Source organism: Uranotaenia lowii, chromosome 3, assembly GCF_029784155.1.
Source record: "Uranotaenia lowii strain MFRU-FL chromosome 3, ASM2978415v1, whole genome shotgun sequence".
In the NCBI taxonomy this organism is placed as follows: Eukaryota; Metazoa; Arthropoda; class Insecta; order Diptera; family Culicidae; genus Uranotaenia; species Uranotaenia lowii.
Window position 1 is genome coordinate 108,677,819 of NC_073693.1, and position 27,786 is coordinate 108,705,604.

A 27,786-nucleotide genomic window follows, 5' to 3' on the forward strand; every position below is an offset into this window, starting at 1 on the left:
GTGACCGTTAGAAATAAATTGCAACGGTTCAAACCTAAAATAATTTACCCCTCAAACCCATGGCGACCGTCAAGAAAAAATTCCAAACGATCAAAATTCCAATCAGAGAAATAATTGAAAATAAAACATGTGGAACAATGGGCCCCAATGAACAATCTTGGTACCAAACGGGCCTCATTTGCACATTTATAATTACAGGAAAGTTCCGCTCCAACAGATGACAGAAGCAGAACGGGGAAAAAAAAAGAAAAGAATCACTCTCTTAACAAAACTTTTGCTTTGGTCCGAACAATCAAATCCAATTGAAAGAACCCGGAAGCTGCTAGGAAAAGTTATTTCCATCTCCCAGCCCCACGTTACACCACGCTGCTAATTTACTATTCTAGAAATCCAGCCTCTCAACCAGTTTTTCCTCCTCTGAAAATGGGAGAGAAACTTTCCTCCAAAAACGTTCGCCTAGAAAAAAAAACGCGCGTATACATTAAAATTCGGAATAAAAGTTGGGCGTTTCCTATCCTAGTCGAAATAAGAGGCAGATGAAGAGAATCGCACCCACCCACCCACGGTATTTTTTTCTCGGTAACGATTCTTGGAGGAGTTTTATTGAATTGTTTGATCGTGCGAAAAGGCTAGCAAGCCCTCCTAAATGATTTCTCGTATTATTCTGCCAAAATCGTTTGAATATGTTAATCCGGATTCAGTCGGAGCTGTTCATGACGTTATAATTGGCTCGAAGTTTGCGTATTTAAGGCTAAATGATTACCAACTTTTGATGGTGCCTTAGAAATCAGAATATTTAATATAATATAGTTGAAAATTCGAATAGTATTTTAAAGAGGTTATCATTTTTAAACATAAACCGGTTTAATTGTGACTATTTCAATTTTCTTACAAAGTTTACATGGTCTACAACTTAGTTTCGAACGGTCATGTAAGGAATGAGCCATAGTTATTAACCGCAAATTTACTTTCAATAAAAACATCTAAATAATCATGAAAAAATATTGTCAAATCGAACTTAATCTTAGAAGTACCGTAAACTGGGGGAACATTGATCACTTTTTTAATTCATTTTCGAACATTTTGGAAGGGTTTGCTTTTTTGTAACACATAAAAGTTTCAAAATACTTACTGAGGCAAGGAGTATAAAGCAAGATCATTGATAGCAGAATATTCAAACGAAATTAGTGCAATATTCAGCAGAATATTCAAATCTCAACATCTTCAAAATTATTGGTTTGATATCAATTTGCACTGAAGGCTTAAAACATCAAAAATAGTAATGTATGTTTGGACTCAGTTGAAATTTTAAAGGTTTCTTTCAAAAACAAATATACTCAAAAGATGGATAATGATGCTGCATACATTTAGGGGCAAAAATTATAAACATTTCGCAATATTTTTCGGCCTCAAAAAGAAATGAAAATTAACCATCATGCAATTCCCGAAGTCCTCTCACTGTTCCTAATCCCCCCTCTCCTCCCCCGTGAGGTTCCAAAAAGCCAAGCGAAATGTACTTCTCTTAACTAAAAATTTCAAATTTTTGATCAAATTTTCATAAACGACTTAAATGATTCAAGAGTGATAATCTGGACTCAGAACTTAAGCCAAAACCTCGAAATCTCCATAATTCTTTGACGGTTTAAAAAAAATCAAAAAAGATAAGACTTAGCTTGCCATATTGCCCAGATGATGCTCGATTTAGTTCACATTATTAGCAAAATCAAACTATAATTTGAATTGATTTATTAAAAATGTAATTGCATTTTATGCGTTCAAATTTTTTGAGCAAATTTCATAAAAATTAACAAAAACGATTTTTTTAAAACTTTAAATGTGATTTAAACCTAACCAAAGTGTTTTGATATTAAAAACAGGTTTTCAAGTTCTTTATGAATTTTATTCAATTGTTTTGATATTAACAAATATTGGAGAAAAAACCCTTGAATAGTATGGCTCTGATATAAGCGGAAAAACATCTGATAAGTTTAGGTTAGAATAACTCTGGATTTTGTGGATCCAAATTTGTTTATAAACTTTAAAACTCGATGTCTGGATCATGTCCGATCAGATTTCGGATCCTTAATTCAGCTTATTTGTCAATGAAATCCAGTTTGAATCATCGTTGGAAAAAGCCTGATTCGAATCTTAGTTTTGCATTTGAAACCTCAGAAGATGAATTTTCCATATTCAAAACTCATCATTTCGGAATGTGAAAAAAATAAACTAAAACCACCTCCATTACAACATTTCATCTTTGAATTCTTTTGCAGAATTTGAAACTTAAGAAAGTTTCACTATGGTGGTCCAGAATTCAAAAATTCTGAAACTGTTTCATCATTCACAATTTTTATTAAGATTGAATTTCAAATAAATTCCTGGAGAAAGAATTCAAATGAAAAAGAGAAAATTCTGAATTTAAATTAGATATTTCTGGTTGAGGGTTTTGATACAAATTTCGCTTGTTGGTTCAAATCCGTTACGCAAATGAAAAATTCAGATTCAGAATTGAGCTTCAGCTAGAAGTTTAGTTTTTTTAATCAAAATAAACGTACCAATGTGAGAATTTCATCGAAGAAATAAATTGCAGGAGATCGCAGTTTCGAAGTTCTAATTCTAGATTCAAAATTTATATTTTATACATAATCAGAGTCAATTTGGAAACCCAAACCAGCAGAATAAAAAAAAAATAAAATAAAATTAAGATTGATTTGATTAACCATTCCTACAAATTTATGTAAAGTAAAACGCTCAGGATAAAAATATATAGGTCGAATTTAACATAGATGATCAATGATCAAATGTTTCAGCCCAAGAACTTGTACTCATTTCTTCGCAATATATGAGTGAGAAAATGTCATGTATTTTTTAAGCTGAAATTGTATACATACTTATCACTTTCAATGGCGACCGTCAAAATTGTTTTCTGTTGAATTTCATGTGCAAATCCTGCAATCGTGCAAATTAAAACGTTGTATTGCGACACAAATTTTATTTAGGGTTTTTCCCAAGCAACCAAAAATCCCATAAAACAGGTACAAAAACGCTCACTCAGCCTCATCATTGATATGAAGTACGTCCTATGCAGCTCAAAATTTAAGTTCTTATTGATACTTTCAAGTTCCGAAACAAGTCTTAATGATCTTCTATTCAGCTTCCAGCGGCCTTTTAATTCAGCTTCCAAAAAATCTTAAAATGAGCAAAAAATCTCTCTCCATCTCAACTGCACCCTTGGCATCGGTTCATATCACCTACTCTTGATTATTTACTTGTTCTGTACATGGTGCCGCCATGATGCCACGCGCCTTTCCTACATTCCTTATCGAAAAAAAAAACTTACCCGGCTTGGGGATCGAACCCCGACCTTCGTGATGTGAATCGAACACGCTACCACAAGACCACGCCTAGATGGTTTTCTAACTGAAACTAAAATTCGAAGTGGTGATTTGATTTTAAAAGCACCTCAATGCCCTTTATGTGACTTACCAAATCCTGTTTTGAGCACTTTTGTGCCCTTTATGTGACTTAAGTCCCGTATAACGTACGTATAGATCAGTTTCGCAACTTTCAAACTCTTTAATAAGTACATATAGTTCACTCACGGGAATTGAGCAAAACAAGTCACACACAACGTACATATTCATCACTTTTGCAGCTTTCAAGTTAATTAATGAGTACATAAAGTTCACTAAAGGGAATTGGGCAGTTGATTCTCTATGTTAGCCAATATGTAACTTTCAATGCCCTTATTCAAGTGAATATGTGACTTTTGGTTGCTTGAGATTGTTTTTAAATTGTTTATCCTTAGCAATGAAAAGAGTAGTATCATTTCTAGGTCAATGTTGATTTTTTTTCTCAAAATAAGGTTTTGGATAATGCTGAAAATTTTCGATACAACAAATTGCAAATGTTTCGCATTTGGTATAACATTCAAATTAATTCGTTTTTTTCGTTGCATTTACGATTTGGCACCAAATTGTGTTTGAAAGCTTGGAAGTTAATTCAAAAGTTTACGTTTGTTTTTGTATTTCAAACTATTAAACGAAATTGTAGAACTTTTTACATTCAATAACCGTTGTAAAGTAATGAAATGTTAAGGTTCCGATTTTAGAAATCATGCAATAGACTCATTTAAAAATTGGATACAATTTTGTTGTAAAATGACAATTTTTCACAACAAAAAATTAAATTAAAAACAAATTTCAAACAAATTTACACAGCGTTATTTGTATTTTAGTAAGATTAATTCAGGAAAAAAAAAATACATTTTTTACCTTCCCTATTATAAATACACCCTACTGTACCTACTATCGATTTAAAAATATGAAGAAAGTTCAAACAATATCAATAACAGGTTATCAGCTGGTTATGCTTGTTAACTTATGTCCAAACTTCATGCCAATTAATTTGAAAAAAAAAATCCAAAAATTAAACACAAACACTTATATATGTTCTGGATAAAAATGTAATATAACCTGAAATTAGATTAAAAAATAAAGCAACTGGAATATTGCGACTACAATGTAATAATCAGTAGGGGAGAGTGGGGTATCGTGGGCCATGGGGAAACGTGGGCCACTTTTAATATCTCAGATGTGTGTTGAGATAAAAATCTCAAACCAACTGTCATCGTCGTCGCTTTGCGTGAGCATATATTCCTATATGTTGTTGACTGAAATACGCATCATATGCTTCTTTTATTTATCAAGCTCCAAAAAGTTAGAAAAATTTACTTATCATCGATGGGGAACCTAAAGTGCATAACAAAAACATGCTCATACGCTTATGATCTTAGTTTTGTCATGATCTTTCAAGTGGAAAAGGAATTTTTGATGAAACATCAATAAGTTATACAAACGCAACCAATTTGCAAATCATAGCTTGTGGGGAATCTTTGGCCACACATCCTGAATTATTTATATTTTTATGTTTTTATACACATTTAGAACCTCAAATACGTTTAACCTATCTGCAAAGTTTTCTTATGCCAAATGAAGAGTTATGAAAAGTATTTTAGCCATCCTATATAAGAAATTTTGTCAAAACGTTCGCGAGCTCGGTTTTGGAATGTATGTGATCATACACAGCTCTCTTTTTTATTTCATCATCTGAAATTGATTTTAAATAACGAAATGAATTAGGAAATCACAGCTTTGGGTCAACTCATAAACTTTGTATGTTAGTTGGTCAATTTGGATTTGGTGGCCCACGATTTCCCACCATTTTTAAAAATCCAAAAAATATTACTTTTTTTCTAACAGTCAGAATTTGAGGAAAATAAAAATTAAAAAAATTAAAAAAATGTAGAAAACCATACCATTTTTTTTTTCATTTTATTTTTTATAATAAAGAAGTTGTGGAACGACGAAAAAAAGTGGCCCATGATTCCCCACTCTCCCATACATTTTTCACATTACGAATCAACAGTATGCCAGCCTTTTCGAATAACCTGATATGTATATTGACAAAAATGCAAAGAATTCAATATGATTTTTTTTTTAAATACACGCACATAGTTTGAACTGCTTTTTAAGTTTCTTTCATCAACTATAATCTACTAGTTTTACATAAAACTAATAGATTTTCTTCATAATGCTAAATCACCAAAACTAGAAATCATTGGCAGAATCGAGCTCTAATCTTAAACTCAGGACGCCTTAAAATCGTCATATCAAAAAACAAAGAATGCAAATTTTCACAACCAATCAGGATACGGAGAAAAATATTTTATTTAAGGCTAAATGTTCAAGATAAAATATTAATTCAGATAGATCGATACATTTACTGAAATAGATCAATGTTATCTCTATTCAAACGTGATCCAACTTTTACAATTCCAAAACCGACCTACTGCCTAAATATGATTAGCTAGATTCGGAAGCATATGCAAATCCAATTGCGAAACAGCAGCAGCGGCAACATGCCTGCAGAGTTGTAATTTATTCGATTCGTCTGGTAGTTCATTAATCCTGCCAGCCAGTCAGCCAACAGCTTTCTGCCAGAGCATATCGGAGCTAATGAACCCAACCCAACCCAACGGAGCCCATGTAGAGTTTATCCCGGTAGTCGGTAATACTAATGTATGAAAACTCTGGTATCAGTTTTCAAAAGATATTAGTTGATAACTTGAAAATTGTTGGCTAGAATCAAAATGCTTGGCAAAATATGCGATTTAAACTATTGATTTGATTTTAACATAGGAACTTTTGAAACCTTAGGCTAGGCAACCCGAAAAGCGCTGACCTCGCATGAATCCTACACCATTTAATCTACAAATAGGAATTCACAACCCCTAACTTCCGCCTCTCTAATGGGACTTAGTCAGTTTGCAGCAGCAGAAATATGTGAAATGTTTGGAGCATCCTTTTCAAAACAGCAATTCTCACTTGTCATAAGCAATAGGGACTAGATAGGAATTGGAATGTGGGATCGGAAAACCAGTCGGGGGAATATCGGTAAACACCAGACAACTACAGATAGTTTACACAAACAGACATGGAAATAACAAAATGTGGGAAAAAAATCACACATACACCCACCAATACACACAGACACACACCCATCCAAACATAGTCAGACAATTCCAAACATATTTTAGAGAAACATCCGCATTGGGGCCACAGCATATATCCGGCTGCGTATGTTTGAACAAACCGAAAACCGGATCCGATGCACTTACTACCAGGCTAGACATAACCTAGAACAGAACCGAAGGCCGAATTTTGCGAGGGAATTCCGGTAATAGAAATGAGCTAAAGGAAGGGGTTCAGCAAAACAGGAAGAACGAGAAGTCGACCCCAGGCAGGCAGGCAGAGACTGACTTTTCCACTTTATCAAAATCTATGTAGATTTGTGTCATTATAATTTGAAACGAAAACAGGAACGGAACATCCACAGGGCTTAGGCCGAATGCTCCCGGTGCGGTGGCATCAATATTCTCTTCCGGGGGTTTCTGGATAGGGATCTATGAGTAAGGGGAGTGGGAGTTCCTTCCTCGGTCGATTCTCACAGATACATGCCGAATGACTTCCGGGCACAAGCAGTTCTAGGAAAAGTTGTCATCTCCACTTAAATTCCAATCAGTGGTAGTAGTTTCCATTGGAAGATGGAAACAGGAAGAAGAGAAAACAGTTCGATACCGGGAAGGTTGATCTTTATGTGTATGCCCGTTGTATACATATTATATTAGCAGTTCAAATCTGATGTGCGGTGTTGGATTTTCCGGTTCCGCAAGGCTTGAGAGAGAGAGTTAGTGTTTATCATAGTTGTCAGGAAGGACTTTGGGAGTACACCGAAAAGTCAGAGGTTTGAATTATAATTTTGGGACTTCGTTTTAGTCATATTTCACCAAATTTAAACCATTGTACTTTAACCATACTTTAACGCTTCCGATTTACCTTGAACCACGCATTGTCGAATTACTGATAATTCTGTTAAAATCATGGGATGAAGTTTTTACCTAAGCTTGGGTGAGAAATTACAGAGCTAATGTTAATTTTATGAAAATCATTTTTTAGAACGTCAGTCGCATAGATTTTTTTTTAATTCTAGTGAAATACTTGTTTGTCAATAACAAGAATCTTTATGAAAAAATCTTAAACAAATCTAGCTGTCGATTTGTTTAATATTTTTCAACGTTTTGATGCTACTTGAAATCATTTTCTAGAAAATAAATTAAGGTATTCCTCCTTGAAAATTGCGCCTTTTAAAACGAAACGTAGAGAAAACACCAAATTAAAATTTAGTAACATTAAATGGCTTGGAACAAGCTTTAAAAGTAGATTTCGTTGATGTGCAATTCGTTTATAGACAGGGCTGGATTAAGTCATCGACCCGGGACAATTTTTCCGGGAGGGCCAAACTTTTTCTCTCTATTTTATAAATGACTAGCTGATCCCATACGAACTCCGTTTCGCATTCAACTTGGAATATGTCATGAACAGTTTGTGTGAGGGTCAATTGCTAAGCATTTTACAGCTGCACTTCTGAATTCATTGTTGAGTAATAATTGCAAAAATATTGGACGATCATTTTTTCTGTCGTCTGCTACTAAATTTGAAATCAAGATTTAATGAACCGTGCCAAAAAAAAACTCCATGTATGAATTTCGATTCGATCGTTGAATAACATCGCAATTATTGCCAAAAAGTTAAAACCCTTTCTGTGGCCTCTTATACAATCTCAATACTCCCGTTTGCAAATTTTCATACCAATCCAATGCATAACAATTCCAATATTGCTAAAAACAGTAAAAAATTAACTTATATGGACGACCCCTTTCGTCGACCCCTGGCAAAACATTTGACATCTGAAATCGATTGCCCATCCCTGAAAACTACCGTGTGCAAATTTTCATCCCAATCCGATGTATAATAACGACAATATCGCAAAAATATTGAAAAATTGATATGGACGACCCCCTTTTGCCGGCCCCTTACACTGAATTTAATACCTGAAATCCATTGCTTATCTCTCAAAACTATCGTTTACCAATTTTCGTATGAATCCGATGTATAATAACGACAATATCGCATCAACAGTGAATAGTTAATATGGACGACCCCTTTGGCCGACCCCTGATTTTAGTTTGGATAAGTGAAATCAGTTGTTGGACCCTAATAACTCCTTTGTGAAAATTTTCATCCCAATCCGATGTATAAAAACGTCAATATCACTAAGATACTGAAAATTTAATATGGACGACCCCTTTTGCCGGCCCCTTGCACTAAATTGGATACCTCAAATCGATTGCACGTCACTCAAAACTATCGTGTACCAATTTTCATCTTAATACGATGTATAATAACGTCAATATCGCATAAACAGCGAACAGTTAATATGGACGACCCCTTTGGCCCCTTACACAAAATTTAACACCTGAAATCGATTGCGTGTCTTTCAAAACACTCATGGGCAAATTTTCAATACAATCCGACGAAAAGTAACGTCAATATCGCGAAAACAATATTTGTGTTCTATGGACAACCCCCTTCAGAAGGGGTCATCCGAAAATCTGAAAACATTTTTCATCCTTCCTGGTCCTAATGAGCATCCATGCCAAATTTCAGCTCTCTAGGCCTTAAGACGGCTGAGTCTATAGAGGACAAACAAACAAACAAACAAACAAACAAACAAACATACAGAAATTGCTTTTTATATATATAGATATATGAAAGTGATTTTAGCAAACTGTTGGATCAAAACGCTATTCACAAATAACAACGGTTTACAGTTTTGGCTGCATCTGCAAAACTACTGGACCAGTTTTTAACACAAATACCATTTTGGAATCTTCTTAATAGCTATTTTACGTTATTATGTTTGGGGCATCGTAAAATTTCAGATAAATTCGAAACGGTCCGATAATGATGTTGGTCTTTAAAAACTCGATGTTCTGTAAAAAATTACTTCAAAAGCTCTCTACAGTTTGAATTGCATTTTTTGACACGTGGTAAGTTCAAAATAAGCTGTAAGATGGTCTTCTGCACTATTTAAACTTATTTCACATTTCCACTATTCAAAGGAAGCCCTGAAGTTATAATTTGCCAAAAAAGTCACTTTTGTATCTAATAACATAAATTCTTCTAATGCATCGAAACTAAGACCCATTGAAAAATTCTGCGTTCTTGAAGCAAGCACTCGAATAGCTGCTCAAAGAAGTTAATTTGAGGAAGAAACGAAGAAAAAGTTGGTTTCTGTATAAAAGAAGCTGTTTTCAGGAGTTGCGCAATTTTTCGTGTGTAAAATTGGGCCTTATGTACGATTTAACGAATATGGTATCGAACTTAAATCAAATAAAAATACAAAAAGGTCATTAAAGGTTTATAGTTTATCGTCTGGAAAGAATTGTTTGGAAAAAAATCGATCAACTAGGTAATTTTTACAGCGTTTAAGATATAAAGATGTAAAAACGACATTAATCGAAACAAAAAAAATGCTGTCATAAGTTTCTCGGTCAACAAAAGAAAACGACTCGATACTGATCGGAAGAAACCTCATAACACGACTAGCTCTTGTTTCTGAAGCTTTTTTGAGTTACTTGCATTGAAGCCTTTTTTTACGAAAAATTAGGTGGTACTAATCTTGCATTCAGTATTGTTCGCGAAAACTAACATTTCTCCCATCAAGTTAGATTGGCTCATACAAACCGAAAACTACAGTTAACTGGAAGTGAAAGTGGAAACAATCAGCGGTTGTTGTTACAGGGTGGCAGCTTTAGTGGTTTTTCTTGGCGGAAATCCAACTGACAGCTTACAGGAAAAGCTCTTCCCATCCTTCTGCTTTCACTTTCCCTTTGCTTTCACTCATTCATCAGTTCACGTTCTCTCTCTCTCATTGCCTGGTAGGACTGACATATGCATTTCAATCTCGGCAGAACCGAAACTGATGAACCACCACCCAAAATGGCGAAACAATGGAAACTGTGGGGAAAATTAGGTGGTCCGGAAAAATTGGCGAGGAATGAGTTGAAATTGAAATCAAAACTTGCTGCAAAGAAATTACCGCATGCAAATCGGTTGAAATTTGTTTTTGTTTCCTAAAATAGGAAACCCATTCGGTTTTCCAACGACGGACGAAATGAAACCACCGACTTTCGGAACACGAACTTGCACTTACTGACTACTGGCAGCCAGTCGATTTGTTTTTTTTTTTTTTTTGTGTTGGGGTGCTCAGCACACACTAGGCTATCTGCACCATTTTATTTTCAATAATAATTTGATAACAAAATATAAATTTCTAGAAGATTAACATATAAAATTGCTTAGAGACTACTCATCCTAACCTATTAATTGGTACAAATTTATACAAGATTATAGAGTTCTGTTTCTTTCATGAATTTGATTATATTTTTATGGTTTCCCTCACTACTTAAACTGTTAAGAGTTATATCATATTTTGTTCTGAGGTCATAGTATTTTGAACATTCCGTTAAAATATGTCTGATGGTTAATAATGTCTGACAATCATCACACCTTGGAGCAGCACTTTTATCGAATAAATATGAATGGGTTAAACGCGTGTGTCCTATTCTCAGTCTCGTCAATACCACCGAATCTTTTCTAGGTAATGTCTCCATTCTTTTCCATTCCCGAATAGAACTACAGACTTCTCGTAATTTATTGCTCGTACAGTCATTCCATTCAGTTTGCCAATGCTCGTTGACAGTTGCTTTAATCAAGGAAATATAATCATAAGTGGAAAGAGGTAGTGGTGTTATTGATTCATTGATAGCCGATCGTGCTAAACTATCAGCAATTTCGTTCCCTTCAATGCCGATGTGACTTGGAATCCACATAAGTTTGAATGTCTTAAGCTGGTTTTGTTTGACAATCATAATTATCTGTTGTGCAATTGGATTGTCAGTAAAAGGGTTTTGTAGGGCGCGAATCGAACTTAAGGAATCTGTCAGGATCAAGAATTGATAATGAGATTCTTCATCAATGCATGTTTCAATAGCTTCTCGGATGGCTAAAAGCTCGGCAGTGAAAATAGAGTTTTCAGAGGTAATGCGTTTAGATATTTGTTGGTCTTCATTGTATATAGAAAATCCTACGCATTCTGCGGATTTGGAACCATCCGTATACAATATTTTGTAGTTCAAGTGTTTCGATTTAATTCTAAGAAATTCCGCTATAAATGCTTCTGTAGGAGTTCTGGATTTATTCATTTTTGCGAGTGTTTCATCGAATTGTAGAGCTGACCCTGTCCAAGGAGGGTGAGATAACCAACTTCTGATCATAGGTTGCCTCAAAATGAGTTCGTATTTACTCAAACAATCATAGCTCCGCCTGAAGAAGGATTTAAACTTATTAAGGTGCTCGTCATCTTCCGAAGATGTTTCCATAATTTTCATTAGATGTTTATGTAGAGGATGATTTTCAAGAGAATATAGTTTGGTTACAGTTGTCATAGTTTGAATATCTCTTCGATATTTCAAAGGTATTACTCCGGAGTCCACATGAATGCTTTCAATAGGACTCGTTCTAAAAGCTCCAGTGGAAAGCCGAATTCCTTGATGTTGTATGGCATTAATCCGTTTAAGCATTCCATCTCTACCTGTGCAATATAGTACGCTACCATAGTCCAATTTTGATCGGATGTTCGATTTGAACAGTGTTAATAATGTTGTTCTATTTGATCCCCAAGTCGTATGAGAGAGTGTTCTAATGATTCTAATAGAATTTTCTGTGTGCTTCCTCAATTGTGTTAGATGGGAGTTCCAGTTTAGACGACGATCAAAATGCATTCCCAAAAATTTTTGACAATTAACATACTCCAATTCAGTTCCATAAAGCGTTAGTCGTGGATTATTAGTACAGTTTCTTTTCTGACAGAAATGAACAACTTTCGTCTTGCAAGCAGAGAAACGAAATCCAGTTTGGCGACACCACTCTTCGAATGAATTTAATAGGTATTGTAATTTTTCCTGTATATAACTCAAACTTTTTCCAGATGCAAAAGCTATTGTGTCGTCTGCAAATTTGAAACTCTTGACAGTTGGTGGAACGAAACATTTCAGGGAATCCATTGCAAGGAGAAACAAAGTGACACTAATCACTGATCCTTGGGGAATGCCGTTTTCTTGAGTGAAAGATCGAGAAGCACAATTTCCAATAAAAACTCTGAATGATCTGGAACGCAAAAAGTTGTGAACGAAATGTAGCATATTTCCTTTTACTCCAAGAGTGGACAATTTTTCAATAATTTGAAACTTCCAAGTCATGTCATAAGCCTTCTCAAGATCAAAGAAAATACATATCAGGTGTTCTTGTTTGCTGAAAGCTTCTTGAATAGATGATTCTAAAGCAACTAAATTATCCATTGTGTTTCTAAACTTTCGAAATGCGGATTGAGATGGATCAAGTAAATTATTTGTTTCTAAATACCAGAGGAGTCGACGGTTTACCATTTTTTCAAGAACTTTGCACAGACATGACGTTAAAGCAATAGGTCGGTAGCTGGCAGGATTTAGAGGATTTTTGCCGGGTTTGAGTATCGGAATTATGATTGATTCTCCCCATTTTTCGGGGAAAATACGACTCGACCATATGATATTAAACAAAGATAATAATTCAATCACTCCATCTGGAGGAAGGTTTTGTAGCATGTGGTAATGTATTTGATCTGATCCTGTAGAAGATCCTTTGCAACTGGCTAACGCAATTCGCATCTCTATCATTGTGAATGGATAATTGATAACGCTTGTCTGCTGTTCTTCGAAATCTAAAGTATCTGATTCTTTTGAAATTTTAAACCTTAAAAAATCGTGTGGGTAGTTCGATGAACTTGATGTGTATTCAAATTGTTTTCCCAACTCCTCAGCTATGTCTTCACTAGTAGTGTAAAGGTTAGTTCCAACTTTTAAGGAGGGTATTATGTTAGATTGAGTTTTTCCTTGCATAGCCCGGATTTTGTTCCAAATATTGCTATTAGTTGTCGATAGATTCACTGTTGAAACAAATTCTTGCCAACATTGTCTAGAACGTTGCCTGGTAATCCTACGTGCCTTTGCTTTTGCTAATTTGTAAGCGACAAGGTTCTCGTCATTCATCTGAGATGAAAATTTCCTTAGCGCCTTTTTCCGATTTTTAATGCATTCAGCAACTTCAGAGTTCCACCATGGAGGCTTGAATTTTTTAACGATAGAAGATGACCGCGGTATAGTTTGCTGAGCTGCATCTACAACTGCTTTAGTGAAACTTTCTACTTGGGTTAGAGGATCATTTTTTGACATGTGATCAAGGTTCACTGTGACCAGATGTTGGAAAGATTCCCAATCTGCTGATTGAGTAATCCAACGAGGTCGTTTGGTAAAGTTAACTGATCTACTAAGACGATTGATAATAATCGGGAAATGATCACTGGAGCAAAGGTCGTCATGTACCTTCCACGAAAAAGTTGTTGACAGAATTGGTGATCCAAAAGTCAAATCAATCGCAGAATAAGAATTGTGAGCTATACTGTAGTGTGTGGCTGAGCCATCATTCATGCAATTCAGATCTAGTTCGTCGAATATTTCCATCAAGAGTTTCCCTTTAGCATTGTCATCATTGCATCCCCAGCATATGTTGTGAGCATTACTGTCTGTAGTTACTAAAAACGGATTTGGTAGTTGATTCAAAAGGTTTACAATGTCGGTTTTCGAAAAATTGAGGTTAGGTGGCAAATATAGGTTACAAATCGTAAATTCTAATGGATAGAATACCTTAACTGCGATCGCTTGTAGATTTGTCGACAAGTTTAGTTCTTGGACATGAAAGCCCTCTTTCACGCATATGGCTACACCGCCTGAGGCTCTAGCATGAACAGAGTCTACTGAATAAAACATTTTATAATTTTTAAAAGATGGTGTGTGTGTTTGTTTGAAATGAGATTCTTGTATACAGACTATGGATGGATCGTATTTTGAGACTAGTAATTTAAGTTCTTCTATATGCTGATAAAAACCGTTAGGGTTCCACTGTAAGATCGCGAAGGATATATCCTAGAAGTCTATCATATTCCTCAACATAGTCTAGAGTTTAAACATTGTTTTCTTCTAATTCTTCCAAACATTCAATCATAATTGAAGCTTTTAAAGCTTGGGAAACTGTAGATAAATTTTCACTGATAATCATAGATTCGTTCTTTTCTCGTTCAATTAACTTAGGGGAGGAGCGGGCTATATGCGCCTATTAAGCAGAACACTGATTTAATCAAATATCACATCGAATATGTATGCAAAAACTATATACACGTGTGCAGGCATCTGTTTTCTATACATTGGAGTAATTTTTATGTAAAAATTTTCTTCTGTTGCTTAGAAAACGATTTTATTATAAGTGTTGTCTAAAATGCCGCACCTCAAACCGTGCGGGCTAAATGCGCCTATTTATTTTTTGAATAAAATTTCTGTTTTTCGGGCAATGTTTCCGTATAATTTCATTGAAACTGCTAGAAAGTAATAATTTCCGTACAACAAAGCTGAAGTTTTATTAAAATCTATGTATATTATAATTTTATGGAATAAAACAAAAGTTAGGGTTGCCATACTATGGAGGCAGTTCATCCATGAGAAAAACTTTATCAAATCTGTTTTAGATCTTCAATTCTCTCTTAAGATGTTATTCAGAGCTTAGATTTGAAGGTTCAATGATAAAAATCATATATTAATTCTGTTTGACCTGTTATTTTAGGATGGAGGCATTTTACAAACATGATGGGGGCATACATAAACACTCTATTATTCCACTATACAATCACTATTAAACCTCCACAAAAGCTGAAATATGTTTTATTTCTAAAGTTCATTTTAGTAAAAAACAAAAACCATCCTAATTTTTGTTTTAAGCTTCTTTACGTATAATTTTCAAAAGTCGAAATATTACATCAAAATGTATCAAAACCTTGTATGATTTTTTAAATTTTTTTGAGTTTGTAAATTCATAAAATTCTTCCTTTTGTTATGTTCTAAGCGTATCGCCCTTAAAATGCATTGGTCAGATAAGCTGTCTAGTCAGCCATTTCATCAAACAGCCGTAGGGTCATTTAACCCGATAGGCCCATTTAGGAAACCTTTCCCCTATTTGTTATCTGTTGTAAGTTACCTTGATCAAACTGGCTGGAGACTGGATCGGGAGATTCGCTGGTCGTATTTATTTTGTTCTCTTCAAAAACGGGTGGGAGGGGGACCAAAGCTTTCTCAGCTCTGGGTGGGACATTCTCTCTCAGAGAATGATGATCTACCGGATGTAGACGATCGTCTTCGTTGGTTGAGTTACCGCTTGTTTCATTGGGCTGTTGAGTTACCTGTGTATTCACGTGCTGTTCATTTGATGTTTCCGGTCGTTGTTGGCTCGCGTCGGTTTTCGTTCTCTCTTCTCGTCGTGGTGGGTTTCTTGCTACAGCTGCGAAACTACGCTGGAATGGAGCTGTGAGTGCTGAGAGGGGGACCTGCTGGCGTCGCTTATTTCTGGCTTCACGCATCGTCACACGATCGGTTACCCTGATGGACTGTATCTCAAGTTCATCTTGATAAATCGGACATGTTCGAGAAAGCGCGTTGTGCTCTCCTCGACAGTTAACACACGTGGTGGGATGTTGGCATGGAGTTTTATCGTGAAACAGATCTGCACAGGCAGCGCAAATTCTGTTACTCTTGCAGCTATCTTTTTTGTGTCCGAAACGCAGACACACAGTACATCGCATGGGATTTGGCACATACATGCGAACTGTACAGTTGTAGAATCCGCAGTCAATTGTGCGAGGAAGATAACTTAGGTTGAAGGTCAAAATAAATGAACCAGTATCTTCTAACTTGCCGCCACTGTTTTTTCGTTGAATTCTTTTTACCTCTTTAACATTGGAGTCAACCAACCACTCCAAAATCTCTTCGTCCTTCATTTTGTTAAGGTCAGGGCAGAAAATGGTACCTTTGCTGATGTTCATTGACTCGTGTTCCGTTACTTTGATATTGACACCTTCACAGAACGTTGTAGCCTTTAGAACTTTTTCAGCTTGCTGTCGGTTGAGGGTTTTAAGCAATAACGTACCTTGCTTAAATCGAGAGATTTGGATTCCTTTGGAAATGTTGTCGATACATTTTTTAATCCAAAAGGGGTTTAACTCCGTCATGTCCTTTTTCTCGTCCGTTCGGGTAACGATCAAGAATCGACCGCCATTGTCTTTTGGGTCGAATTTCAGTTGCTTTTGGAACACATGGTCACTTGTAACATCTCGAGTTACGGGTCGTTTATTTCCACGTTTTCTTTTCCACGCAACGTTGGTGAATTGGTCTGTGTCCGTTTCGTCTCCTAACGCCCAAAACCGGGAACCTGTCCCGTAGGATGGGCCCCCGCCGGAATCGTCTCCCATCGCTCCGACCACTTCTTAGTCTTTTTTATAAACTTTCACTCAGCACAAATATAAAAACACTCACGAGGCTAGATAAACGATATATCTATTACAACAGTCGCTCTGAAAAACGTGTTTCTCGCTCGACGGTTGGAACTAGATTCCAGTCGATTTGTGCTTCGTTACCTGTTCAATTAAACTCTGGTTTTCTATTCATATACACTGACTGTAACAATTGCAGTTTCATTGAAACGAGCAACAGGACGGCGGCGATAGTGCAGCCCATTTCCGTCCTTGGGTTTGTTTCGCTATTTTTGAACCACATAATCCTTCGCGGCCTTCCGCCCACCTATTTTGCATTGTTTTGGTTCGGTTGCCGCATTATTAGCTTCGATACCAAATAATCCACCACGTCAAAAGAAAGGGAACGTGAATAATTCATGGCGTTATTGAGCTCTGGATTTGCACTGATGAATAACGTAGATTGGCTTTATACTTGACGCCTCCATCATCCTTCGGGGGTAAATATCACACCATTAAAGGCCGCTGATTAAATCTGTTTGGAGAAACTTATCATGTTAGAGGTAAACTAGGGAGGTGTCAGAGAAGCCACCTTCATTCATAAGCCACAATCACTCCAACTTCCCCGAGCCACAGTTGTGGGTTGAACTTCCTCCTCAAACTAACCAATGATGAAGGCTGTTTGTTCGAAAGGAAGTGAATCAAAGACGTCCCGGAATTCCCCCCGAATCGAGGCATCGAGAAAGGAGGTCCACCCGCCTCCGTTAATTTACGGTTATGGCTAGCTGACATCTGTTTATCCAATATGAACGAGCGAGATTATCTATGGCTCGTTGCCGGTTGGCTGAACTTTCACTATTTCTACCAGTTTAGTTATGATGGTTTGGCTAGGCATTCAGTCGGGAAGCTGCTAGCTTTTACCTTGTTTACATTTAGGCACTCAGGTTTCACCGCCTTGAAGAATGGAAAACAATACATTTTGTCAAAGGTACTTTTTCAGAAAATACAGTGACATCATCGCGAAACACAGTTTTGTTATCTGAGAAACAAAACAGTTTCCAAATATCATTAGTTAAATAAAGAGTTATTACAACGACAATCACCATTACAGAGTTTTACATAAACCTTTCTGTAACTAGATACATGAAAATTCTTATTTTTTTAAATTTTTAATGAGAAGCTCTAAAATTTCTCATTTTTAGATTTTTTCATAGGGTTATCAGAGTCACCCAGCAAAAAAAAGGCAATTAGCCGGTTAGGGTAAGGTGTCCCGAATTTTTCCCGCACGTTTCCGGGCCGAGAAAATCTGGGCAATTTAAACTGAAAACCAGGCAAAATCCGGGCAGCTGAGTTAAAATTTCCTACCAAAAACCCGGTATTATACGGGCTAAATCCGGGCATTTAATTACAAAGTTCAGACAACCAGGCTGGGCAAAACTGTTCCTAAATTTTGTACTGAACATCCAGACAAGTCCGTTTAAAACCGGGCAATCTGGCAAGCTTAGGTTAGGGTCATATATACCCGGAAGATTACCAACAAACATGATTCATTTTGCTTAAGTCGTATTGAAAAACTTTTGATTGAGTTGATTTCAGATAGATTAAGCGCTCCTGTTTAATTAAGAAAAGTGCATGGTGTGTCAGATCACAGCTGGTTATTTAAAAAGTTCCTTAAATATTTTAAATCTATGATTTTATAACTATAGTCAGTGACTATAATTTTCATGAGAATCATGAATTATAATTTAGATTTAAAAAAAACTGCTTTTCTATTCAATTACCTTTATTCATAATCGAAAGTGATGAATTAATTTTGAAGAGCAGTCTCTTCAAAATTATAGAATTTCAACATATTGAGGACCAAATGAGAGGAACATCGATTTTTGCTTTACGCTTTTCGTTGCACTGCGCACAACTGCGCAGTAGAAATGAAAAATGACCCTTTGATTAAATCAAGAATTTGAAATCTGCATATTAGGAATCCCTATTCACATCCGGAAATCCATATATCTGTGTTTTTCGTGATTCTAAATGTGATAAAAAATCGGAAAATAAATAAAATTAAATATTTTAATGGCTTTGATGTTATACGAAGTAAATCAATTATCAACCCAGTTTTACAATGGATTTCATGAAAAAAAAATCGTTGATTTTCTAGTTTTTCTTTAATTTCCATTCATGGCGTAATTGGAAACCAAAACCTTTTATTATTTTAAACGATTCTTTAAATCAGCTTATATATGACTGACATAGTCAAGATCTTTGTTAAAAAAACGCCATGTTTTTTTGACCATTTTGTTTGAGATCAAAGCAATCTACTGGTCGGACAAGACGTTAAAAATTTTGCTCGACGTGAAAATTGGAGAAGTTGAACCAAAACATTGAAAATTTTGAAGTTTTGGTGGCGTTTGTTGCTGTACCTGGGAACGCAGACGGGTTTGTTGTGGTGTGGCCGAGGTGATTTGCGCTACCCCGGTTTCCGGTGTTTTAGTTGAATTGTCCAATTCTCAAGTGTCTTCAACTGAGACTCACCGAAGCACCAATCCTGCTTCCCTGAACCAATGGATTATTGGCACGATAGATGGAGGGAAAAGGATTTCCGGATTCAAAGCTAAGTACATTCTCTCTTTTTGAGTTCATTGCAGATAAAGATTGTATTTGATATAGTGAATTTTCCCACAAACAAATGATTCACTATGTACCGTGATTTGTCGTAATTCTGCGCAATTTTTTATATTATATTCATTTTTATCAGTTTGAGGAGATAAAAACTCCATCAATTGGACAATCAGATTGTTAGACTACATTTGCTCCAATTTATAATAAATTTTATCACGAGAAAACAGTTCATAATTTTTTTTTTTTTTTTTGATGAACTGATAAAACGCAATTTGTTAGGTCATGAAAGTTCTGATTGGATTAACGCACTCATCATCGTACTTTTCTTCTAGAAAAGTGTAATTTATCTTATTTAAAAAGTATTAAAAAAGTCTGGGTTCTTGAAGCGAATAGCAATTTAAAAAATTATACTGAATAGATCAATATGAACCCATCGTTTGAACACTTTTTTATAATAACAGTACATTGAAAAACGTTATTATTATTAATATAATTAAGAAAGTCAATTATTTTTATCCAAGGATGAGTATCGAACCCGTGTTTAACCAACTGAGGTTCCGGACGATAGAAAATCGTTAAAGGAAGAAAATATTCGTAAAGGAATAATTTGGAAGGACCATAAACTACAAGATATAGAAATCAGGTTGTCGATCCCAGAGCGGAATGCTAATGCAGTGCAAACACAACTAAAAATTGGTGAGCTCTTTCCATTTTTAATTAATTTTCTATTTGTGTACATTTCAATATTTTAACCCATCTACCCTATCTGCCAAGTGGGATTTCCTATAAACACAATTAATAGCCCTCCCTTTACCTATCCGAAACAGCATCCTTGTATGTAGGGTCGCATGAGTTCTCTTGCACCTGAAAAGTTCATTTCGCTGTTCAGATTATCCCTATATGATTACATTAACTTGTCACGGTGTGCATTATGGTACCACACTGATTCTCAATAATAACACTTGAAATGAGTATTGAACCCAGGTACTCTAGTGTTGGGCTTGATTGTTAGTTGTACCTCTTGCATCAGCCAATTCAAGATGTGTGTAGTCACCCAATGCTATGCTATGCTATGCTATGTTTTTTCGACCATTTTGTTTTTCAGCCCAATTTTCAGACGTTACCAATAGTACATGGTAGTTTGTTTTTCTTCATAAATAGATATGGAACATGTTGACGATTCCAAAATGTTTAAATGATAAAAATCGGTCCAGTAGTTAAGAAAATACAGTCTCCTTTTTTATAACCGTAAAGGGAGGTTAATATTGAAATTTTAAAATGAAAAACAAAAAATTTAATTCAAAGAAGTTCAAATAAGTACCTGGTCGACGTAGAAATTAAAAATCCTAATTTAAACTCCTAACACAGACTAACAACATTTTTTCCTGGTTGAGAAATAGCAGTTTGAGGTGAGTATGTGCATCGATCTAAATAATCTCTCAGAATCAGCAGTAGAGAGACAAATATTTCTACAAAAAGGAAAAATGGACAGGCCCAGCACTAATAATTATATCAACCTAGTCAATTTGAGCTATTTCTCACACCGTATCACGTTAAGCAGAGATAGTGATTCAGGTGTTGGGCTTCACAGTTTTAATCGACAAATGATGCTCCTTCGATTCACAGTCAAATGATTCAATGCATTTTAATTCGCTTTATGTTTTAAAGCTCTAATACAGTGAATCCCCGATTTTGTCACGCACCGATTATGTCTGCCCCCGATTTTGTCAACTCCCGATTTTTTCACCTTTTTTTGACCCTATTTTGTCACCATATTTGATTCAATGTGAAAAAAAAACTCGGATTCAAACCTTCCCCTTTTCATTCTTAAGGAGCATTGCTTTACATGATAGTATTAATAGTGACAGAGAAAATGACTTATAAACAACACTAAGAAAAGATGTTCGATTTTTACAAGTGGTTTTTATTCGCATTTGAACCAAACGATAATTGGTAAATTCAATTAAAATAAAAAATAAACGATATAACTGAACAGAACATTGATATGATCAACAAGCTTGATTTTATTATTAATTCAGTTTTCTTCAAAGAAATTTCCGAAATACGCCGCAAAGTGGTCCAAAACCCAGAAACGCTGGCAGAAAGTCGATTTTTGAAGCGCTCATAATTATCCATCCAAATATTTCATCGTGTTCCGGTATTTTCAGGCTACATGACACCATGAAAATGATAGTCATCGCGAATATATATTGCTTTGCAATTATTTTTATATTTTGGTTAGGCATATTTTACATCCTCTCTAATAATAATTTGTCATTTGGAATAAAGGTGAAATTTTTCATATGGAATCTATTTGCAGAAAACCATGAATATTTTGAATTTTATAACTTCAACTATAGATTTAAAAAAAAAACTCCACATAACTCCACTCTAATTTAACATTGGATAGATTCCCATATTTTTGGACTACAAAATATGGCAAATTGGGCTGCCTTTTTTTGCCATTTTTGGAGAACGACGTCAAAGAGAAGAACCACTTTTTTCATAAAATTTGACTTCTATGCCAATAACCTCCCAGATCACTAGCTAAATTGATATTGAATTGGATCTCTAGGTTGATTTTTCTCAAAAATCTATTCATAAAACATCCTTTCCATATATTGAAGCACTATCAGTATGAATTTCTGAGTTATTTTTACAATTAGGAATAACTCCCAAAACATAATTAGATTACAGTTTCTCAAATATTCTTCTGATTATTGATTAAATCATAGAACATTTTTTCTGTTCTAAATTCATGAGAACCAATTGAAACTTTAAAAATTGTTAGAAACTTACTTTGATTTATCGGCCTAGCGGTGAAAAGTGATGTCCTTTTTAGTAGGGACATCTAAAGATTATGAAATTTTTTATATAGATGGATAGAAGGTTAGAGGAAATGAAAGATGGTGAAAATGAGCGGGTAGAATTTGTCTAGAAGCATTACCATCACATACCAAATTTTTGTTCCTCACGAGCCTACTACTATGAAGTGGTAGATACAGATAGAGTTGCATCTACCACCACACATTAGTAGGCTTAGCGTGGTCCGCCCCACAACAAAAGGAGGAACAAAAATTTGGTATGTGATGGTAATGCTTCTAGACAAATTCTACCCGCTCATTTTCACCATCTTTCATTTCCTCTAACCTTCTATCCATCTATATAAAAAATTTCATAATCTTTAGATGTCCCTACTAAAAAGGACATCACTTTTCACCGCTAGGCCGATAAATCAAAGTAACAAACAAAAATTACGGTGGTTAATCTCTTCATAAAATTGTTAGAAACTTTTATTGTATTATTTTACAAATATGAAATAAATTTAAAAATAAAAATTAAAAATTAAATTATAAAATTAAGAAAATATTAAGCACAAAGTTTGTGTTTCTCGTTTAAAATGTAAATTCAGTGTTTTGTGTTAAAACAGCCATTGATATAGTAAACAATCATTTAAGAAAAAAAGCCTACATACCATAATTTCGAAATTTTGATCAGTAGTGGCTAAGTTGTTAAATAATTCTCATCTATCATAAAATTTATATATTGACTCGTTAATTAATGAAAAATTAAATAGTGTTGTCAGGTCAATCAGTATTTATTTAATTTCATGTGTATTGTAATTTTGAGATAACTTTAGATTCAATTAACCTTTCTAGGATGTAAGAGAATTTGCAGCAATCTGTTGGATAATTTTAATACAAGAATTTACTTACTGAGATATTTTTTTTTTCAAATTCTTACAATAAAATATAGAAAAAGAAATTTCAAAGAAAATATGAAAATAATATGTTATTTTTTATGAAAATATGATTATTGATCAATTTTGAAAGGTTTCAGAGCAAAAAATTTTGAAAACAGACTTTTTGCCAGCTTTTTTTTTTTTGAGAATTGGACCAGTGTGTGCCGCTAGAGGATTAAGCATAAGCCCAATCAACCATGTTGTTCGAAACCCGTACAGCTTCAATATCATTTATAATTTTTTTTATTTTTTTTTGGAGATTTACATGAATCATTTGGGGTCGATGTTCCTGTTTCTGAGTCTAATGTTACTTCGAAAGGATTACTTGCTCCAATGCTTCCAGGTCCTCGTCCATTCCTGACCGATCAAATTCAAAATATAACATTTTGCTCCTCCATGTCATGTGGCAAAATTGTGTCAACTCTAGTTTTTTTTTACTAAACAAATGAGCCAAGGAAACTTCGTCTTTGTGTACAAATTGTTCATCGAAAATTACTCAATTTTTTTCCCGCGATCTTTGAATTACTGAACGGCAGTTCGCTTTCAGTTGCGAAGCAGTTCGGACGTGTTGTGTTGAACCTGAGACAAAAGTGAAGAAAAAAAAACAAGATGGAACCTAAGAGGGAACAAACTATCCGACTTCGATTCGGAAATCAGACTCGGAACCCTACCAATATGGAAGTGTTTGATTTCTTTCGTAAAAATAATTGGAACAGTGAAAACCTAAGTGCTATGTATAGAGAAGATTTCAGCTTGTTCGTTAAATTTCAAACGGAAGACTTTATGAAGATGGTGTTAACAAAACTTGGTCATCAGATTGTCTTCAAGTATGCTGATGGCCAGAAAGTTGATGTGACGGTTACAGAAGCTAATGGCGTATCAAAGTATATCCGAATTTTTGGCCTTCCACCGGAGGTTGAAGATAATCCAATTTTAACGGCTTTATCGAAATATGGACGAGTTAACCAGTTGGTACGTGAACGTTACTCCGTGGACTCTGGCTTTCCCATTTTGAATGGAGTCAGGGGGGCCTACATGGAAGTGAAAACAGAGGTACCAGCTCAACTTCAAATCCAAAATGTTAAGGTGAGAATCTTTTACGAAGGGCTTCGTAATAAGTGCTTCGTGTGTGGGGCGTTGGATCATGTCAAGGTCAATTGTACAAAGAAAGGGAATCTGAAAGATCGGCTGGTGAGAAGCAGAGAGACTAGTTCATTTGCCAGCATTGTTGCACATGGCCACAATGGTCCGACAACATCATCCAACAGCGTGGTACCACTCGTGAAAAGGCTGGTGGATTCGACTTCAACTGCAGTGGAAACACAGAATAGTTCAACCGCTACGGACGATAAAACCGATCGCAAAAAAGAAGACCACGTAAGCTCGGAAACACAAAACAGTGATCGTCGTGTTCTAGCTGGTGATCCAAACATCGCTTCGGTGAACGACGTTGGTCGGGATTTTTTGGATAAAGATAAGCGTATCGAAAATGTGGACAGTGATTGGGGCGAGGTGGAGAAAAGGGAAAAGCCTAAAAAACGTGACAGAAAACTTTTGAAAGTTGGTGGTGATGATACCTCGGAAAGCGAGACGTCTGGACACAAAAAGATGATCGTTCCAGTAAAAGGCGATGATTTTCTTCGAGCGCAAGCTCGATTTTCGAGATCGCGTGAAACAAGAAGTGTGTCATGCGATTTAGGTAGACGAAAAAATTAAAAAGAACTAGTATGTCAAGATTTTTTTACACTAGCAAATTAAAAACTACTCGGAGCTGTTATTGTTGATAAGGTCTTTTGAGTTATTTATTTTTGCAGAATGGTTTATTATGTTTAAAATCCACCGATAGACAAGGTACAAGGTGTTTAGTACTTAGTTATTGGTTTTTAAATGTATGTTAAAATAAAATAAAAGGAAGTGTAAAGTTAGGTTTAGTTTTTAGATTAATAAAAAATAAAATTGAAAAAAAAAAAAAAAAAAAAAAAAAAAAAAAAAAAAAAAAAAAAAAAACGTTGTACCTACTTCATCCCAAGCATCGTGTATGCGCATGCGTACTTCAACGAAATGATTTTCAAGCTCTAACCTATATCGGTTTCACAAGCCATGGCATGCAGCAAAAGTTTTTGACTGTATTTTAGTTTACAGCTTTGTATAACGTTCTGATCCATAGGTTGAATCATAGATGTTACATTTGGAGAAGGTTAAGAGTCATCAGGTTTCATACCAGCATTTTTAATCTATCGGTTGAACCAAGCCAACATGAAATCGTACTAGAAACGATAGTTTTGCCGTTAAAAATGACTTTTTTTGTTTTACTTTCGTTTTTTCATCAGATTTTTTGTAAACCTCAGCTAAAGTGGCAATCCTGCTAGGTTAAGGTGCAATTCGAAACGATTTCTTGTATTCTGCAGATGAAGTTAAAATTTTCATTTTTATTCGGTTGTTTTAATACGAACTTATCCAAATATTTCAATTATGCTCTGGTTAAACTATCGATTGCGGATTTTTTCAAAGTAATAGTATTTTTTAGACTTCTATAAAAAACCGTGTTATACAGGAGTGTTTCAAAAGTCATTTTAAACTCAATCTGTTACTTCTTTATCTATATATATAAAAAGCAATTTCTGTATGTTTGTTTGTTTGTTTGTTTGTTTGTCCTCTATAGACTCAGCCGTCTTAAGAGCTAGAGGTCTCAAATTTGGCATGGATGCTCATTAGGACCAGGATTGATGAAAAATGTTTTCAGATTTTCGGATGACCCCTTCTGAAGGGGGTCGTCCATACAAGACAAATATTGTTTTTGCGATATTGACGTTACTTATCGTTCGATCGTGATGAAAATTTGCACATGAATGTTTTGAGAGTTGGGCAATTGATTTCAGGTGTCATGGTGTGTGTAAGGGGTCAGCCAAAGGGGTCGTCCATATTAACTATTCATTGTTAATGCGATATTGTCGTTATTATACATCGGATTTAGATGAAAATGGGTACACGAGAGTTTTAAGGGACGAGCAATGGATTTCAGGTACTAAATTCAGTGTATGGGGCCGGCAAAGGGGGTCGTCCATATTAACTTTTCAATATTTTTGCAATATCGCCGTTATTTGACATCGGATTGAAATGAATATTTGCACACGGTAGTTTTCGGGGACGGAAGATCGAATTTCGAATCGATTTCAGATGTCAAATATTTTGCTTGGGGTCGATAAAAGGGGTCGTCCAAATAAATTAATTTTTCACTGTTTTAAGGCAATATTGACGTTATTATGCAATGGATTGCTTTGTAAACTTGCAAACGGGAGTTTTGAGGGAAGGGCAACCAATTTTAGACATCAAAGACTGTATAAGAGGCCACCGAAAAGGGTTTAACTTTTTGGCACGGTCAGATGTTTCCTAACTTCAAATTTAGTAGCAGACGACAGAAAAAATAATCGTCCAATATTTTTGCAATTATTTCTTAACAATGAATTAGGAAGTGCACCTGGGAAATTTTCGGCAATCGACTTTCATACGAACTGTACATGACATATTCCAAGTTCAAAGCGAAACGGAGTTCGTATGGGATCAGCTAGTTAGTTATATTAACCTCACTTTACTAACCGTAAATGGGATTCCTATTTACGGTTATTAAAGTGAGGTATGAAATCAACTTGCAGACGTGCTGCAACGGTAAGTTTTGTGATTAAACGTTACCACACAGTTCTGAAAGTCAACAGAAGAAGATAAGGGATCCAAAAGATTTTTTTTCTATCAGAAGTTAGAACCTACAAGCGAGTGTAGGGGAGAGTGGGGATACTTGATCCCTTTTTCTTATTTTCACCATATCTTTTTGGAAAAATTTAGCAACTCGCACTCTTTTACATTTTCTGACAGCGTGTAACTTCAAGTTTCTATGCTCCTAAATTTAGAACGATACTTGAACATGTAGATGAACTAGAAGCATTTTCATGGGAGTAAAAAAAAGCGATATTTTTGAAGTTAGGGGAGACTTGATCCTTTATTCAGGAAGCTCTAGTCCATGGAAAAAATCAAACAAAACCCCAAGATAGAATGTTAATTGACTTTTTTGGTCAAGTTTGTTCTCATTTCACTATCTATAATTGTCAGAAAAAAAATCTATAGCTTATTCTCAACCCTTATAACATTGCATACTTACGGGCGCAATTTCTTATAAACAAGAGAAAATCAATTATTTTAGCCCTTTTCTTCAGAGAATTGATGGATGCATATTAGCTATTGGATAAATATTAGTAATCTCGTAATCAGCAATGACCACGATCCATTGAGAAGAAGAATATATCGGGATCATTCGTACCCATATATTAGGGATCATTTGTACCCAAAATCAACATTTTAGAAAACTTTTTCTGAAAAAAGTTGGGAGTTTTCTTTCGCTATGAAAATATTGTATTTTTAAGTTCATTTTACACTCAAAAGATTGATGTATTGGAATAAATATTTTTGTTATAATATTTCCATGTTAGGAATATTTTAAAATGATGAAAAAAGATCTTCAAGTCATATTTTGTGAAATTTTTCAAACAAAGTTCAATAACCCAAAAACTTATTTTGTT

The 27,786-nt window shown here is 35.1% G+C and overlaps 2 protein-coding genes across 4 annotated transcripts in view; one reads left to right on the forward strand and one right to left on the reverse strand.

Annotated features, from left to right (window-relative positions):
• LOC129757311 (uncharacterized) overlaps positions 1-16,949 on the reverse strand; it is a 103,187-nt gene extending 86,238 nt beyond the window's left edge. The window contains exon 1 of the mRNA XM_055754490.1: positions 15,588-16,949. Within this exon, the coding sequence (XP_055610465.1) occupies positions 15,588-16,854 (1,267 nt within the window). The 5' untranslated portion in view covers positions 16,855-16,949. The remainder of the gene's footprint in view (positions 1-15,587) is intronic.
• Positions 1-27,786, forward strand: part of LOC129757313 (translation initiation factor IF-2-like) — a 451,432-nt gene that overhangs the window by 291,130 nt on the left and 132,516 nt on the right. The gene's annotated exons all lie outside the window — the stretch shown is intronic.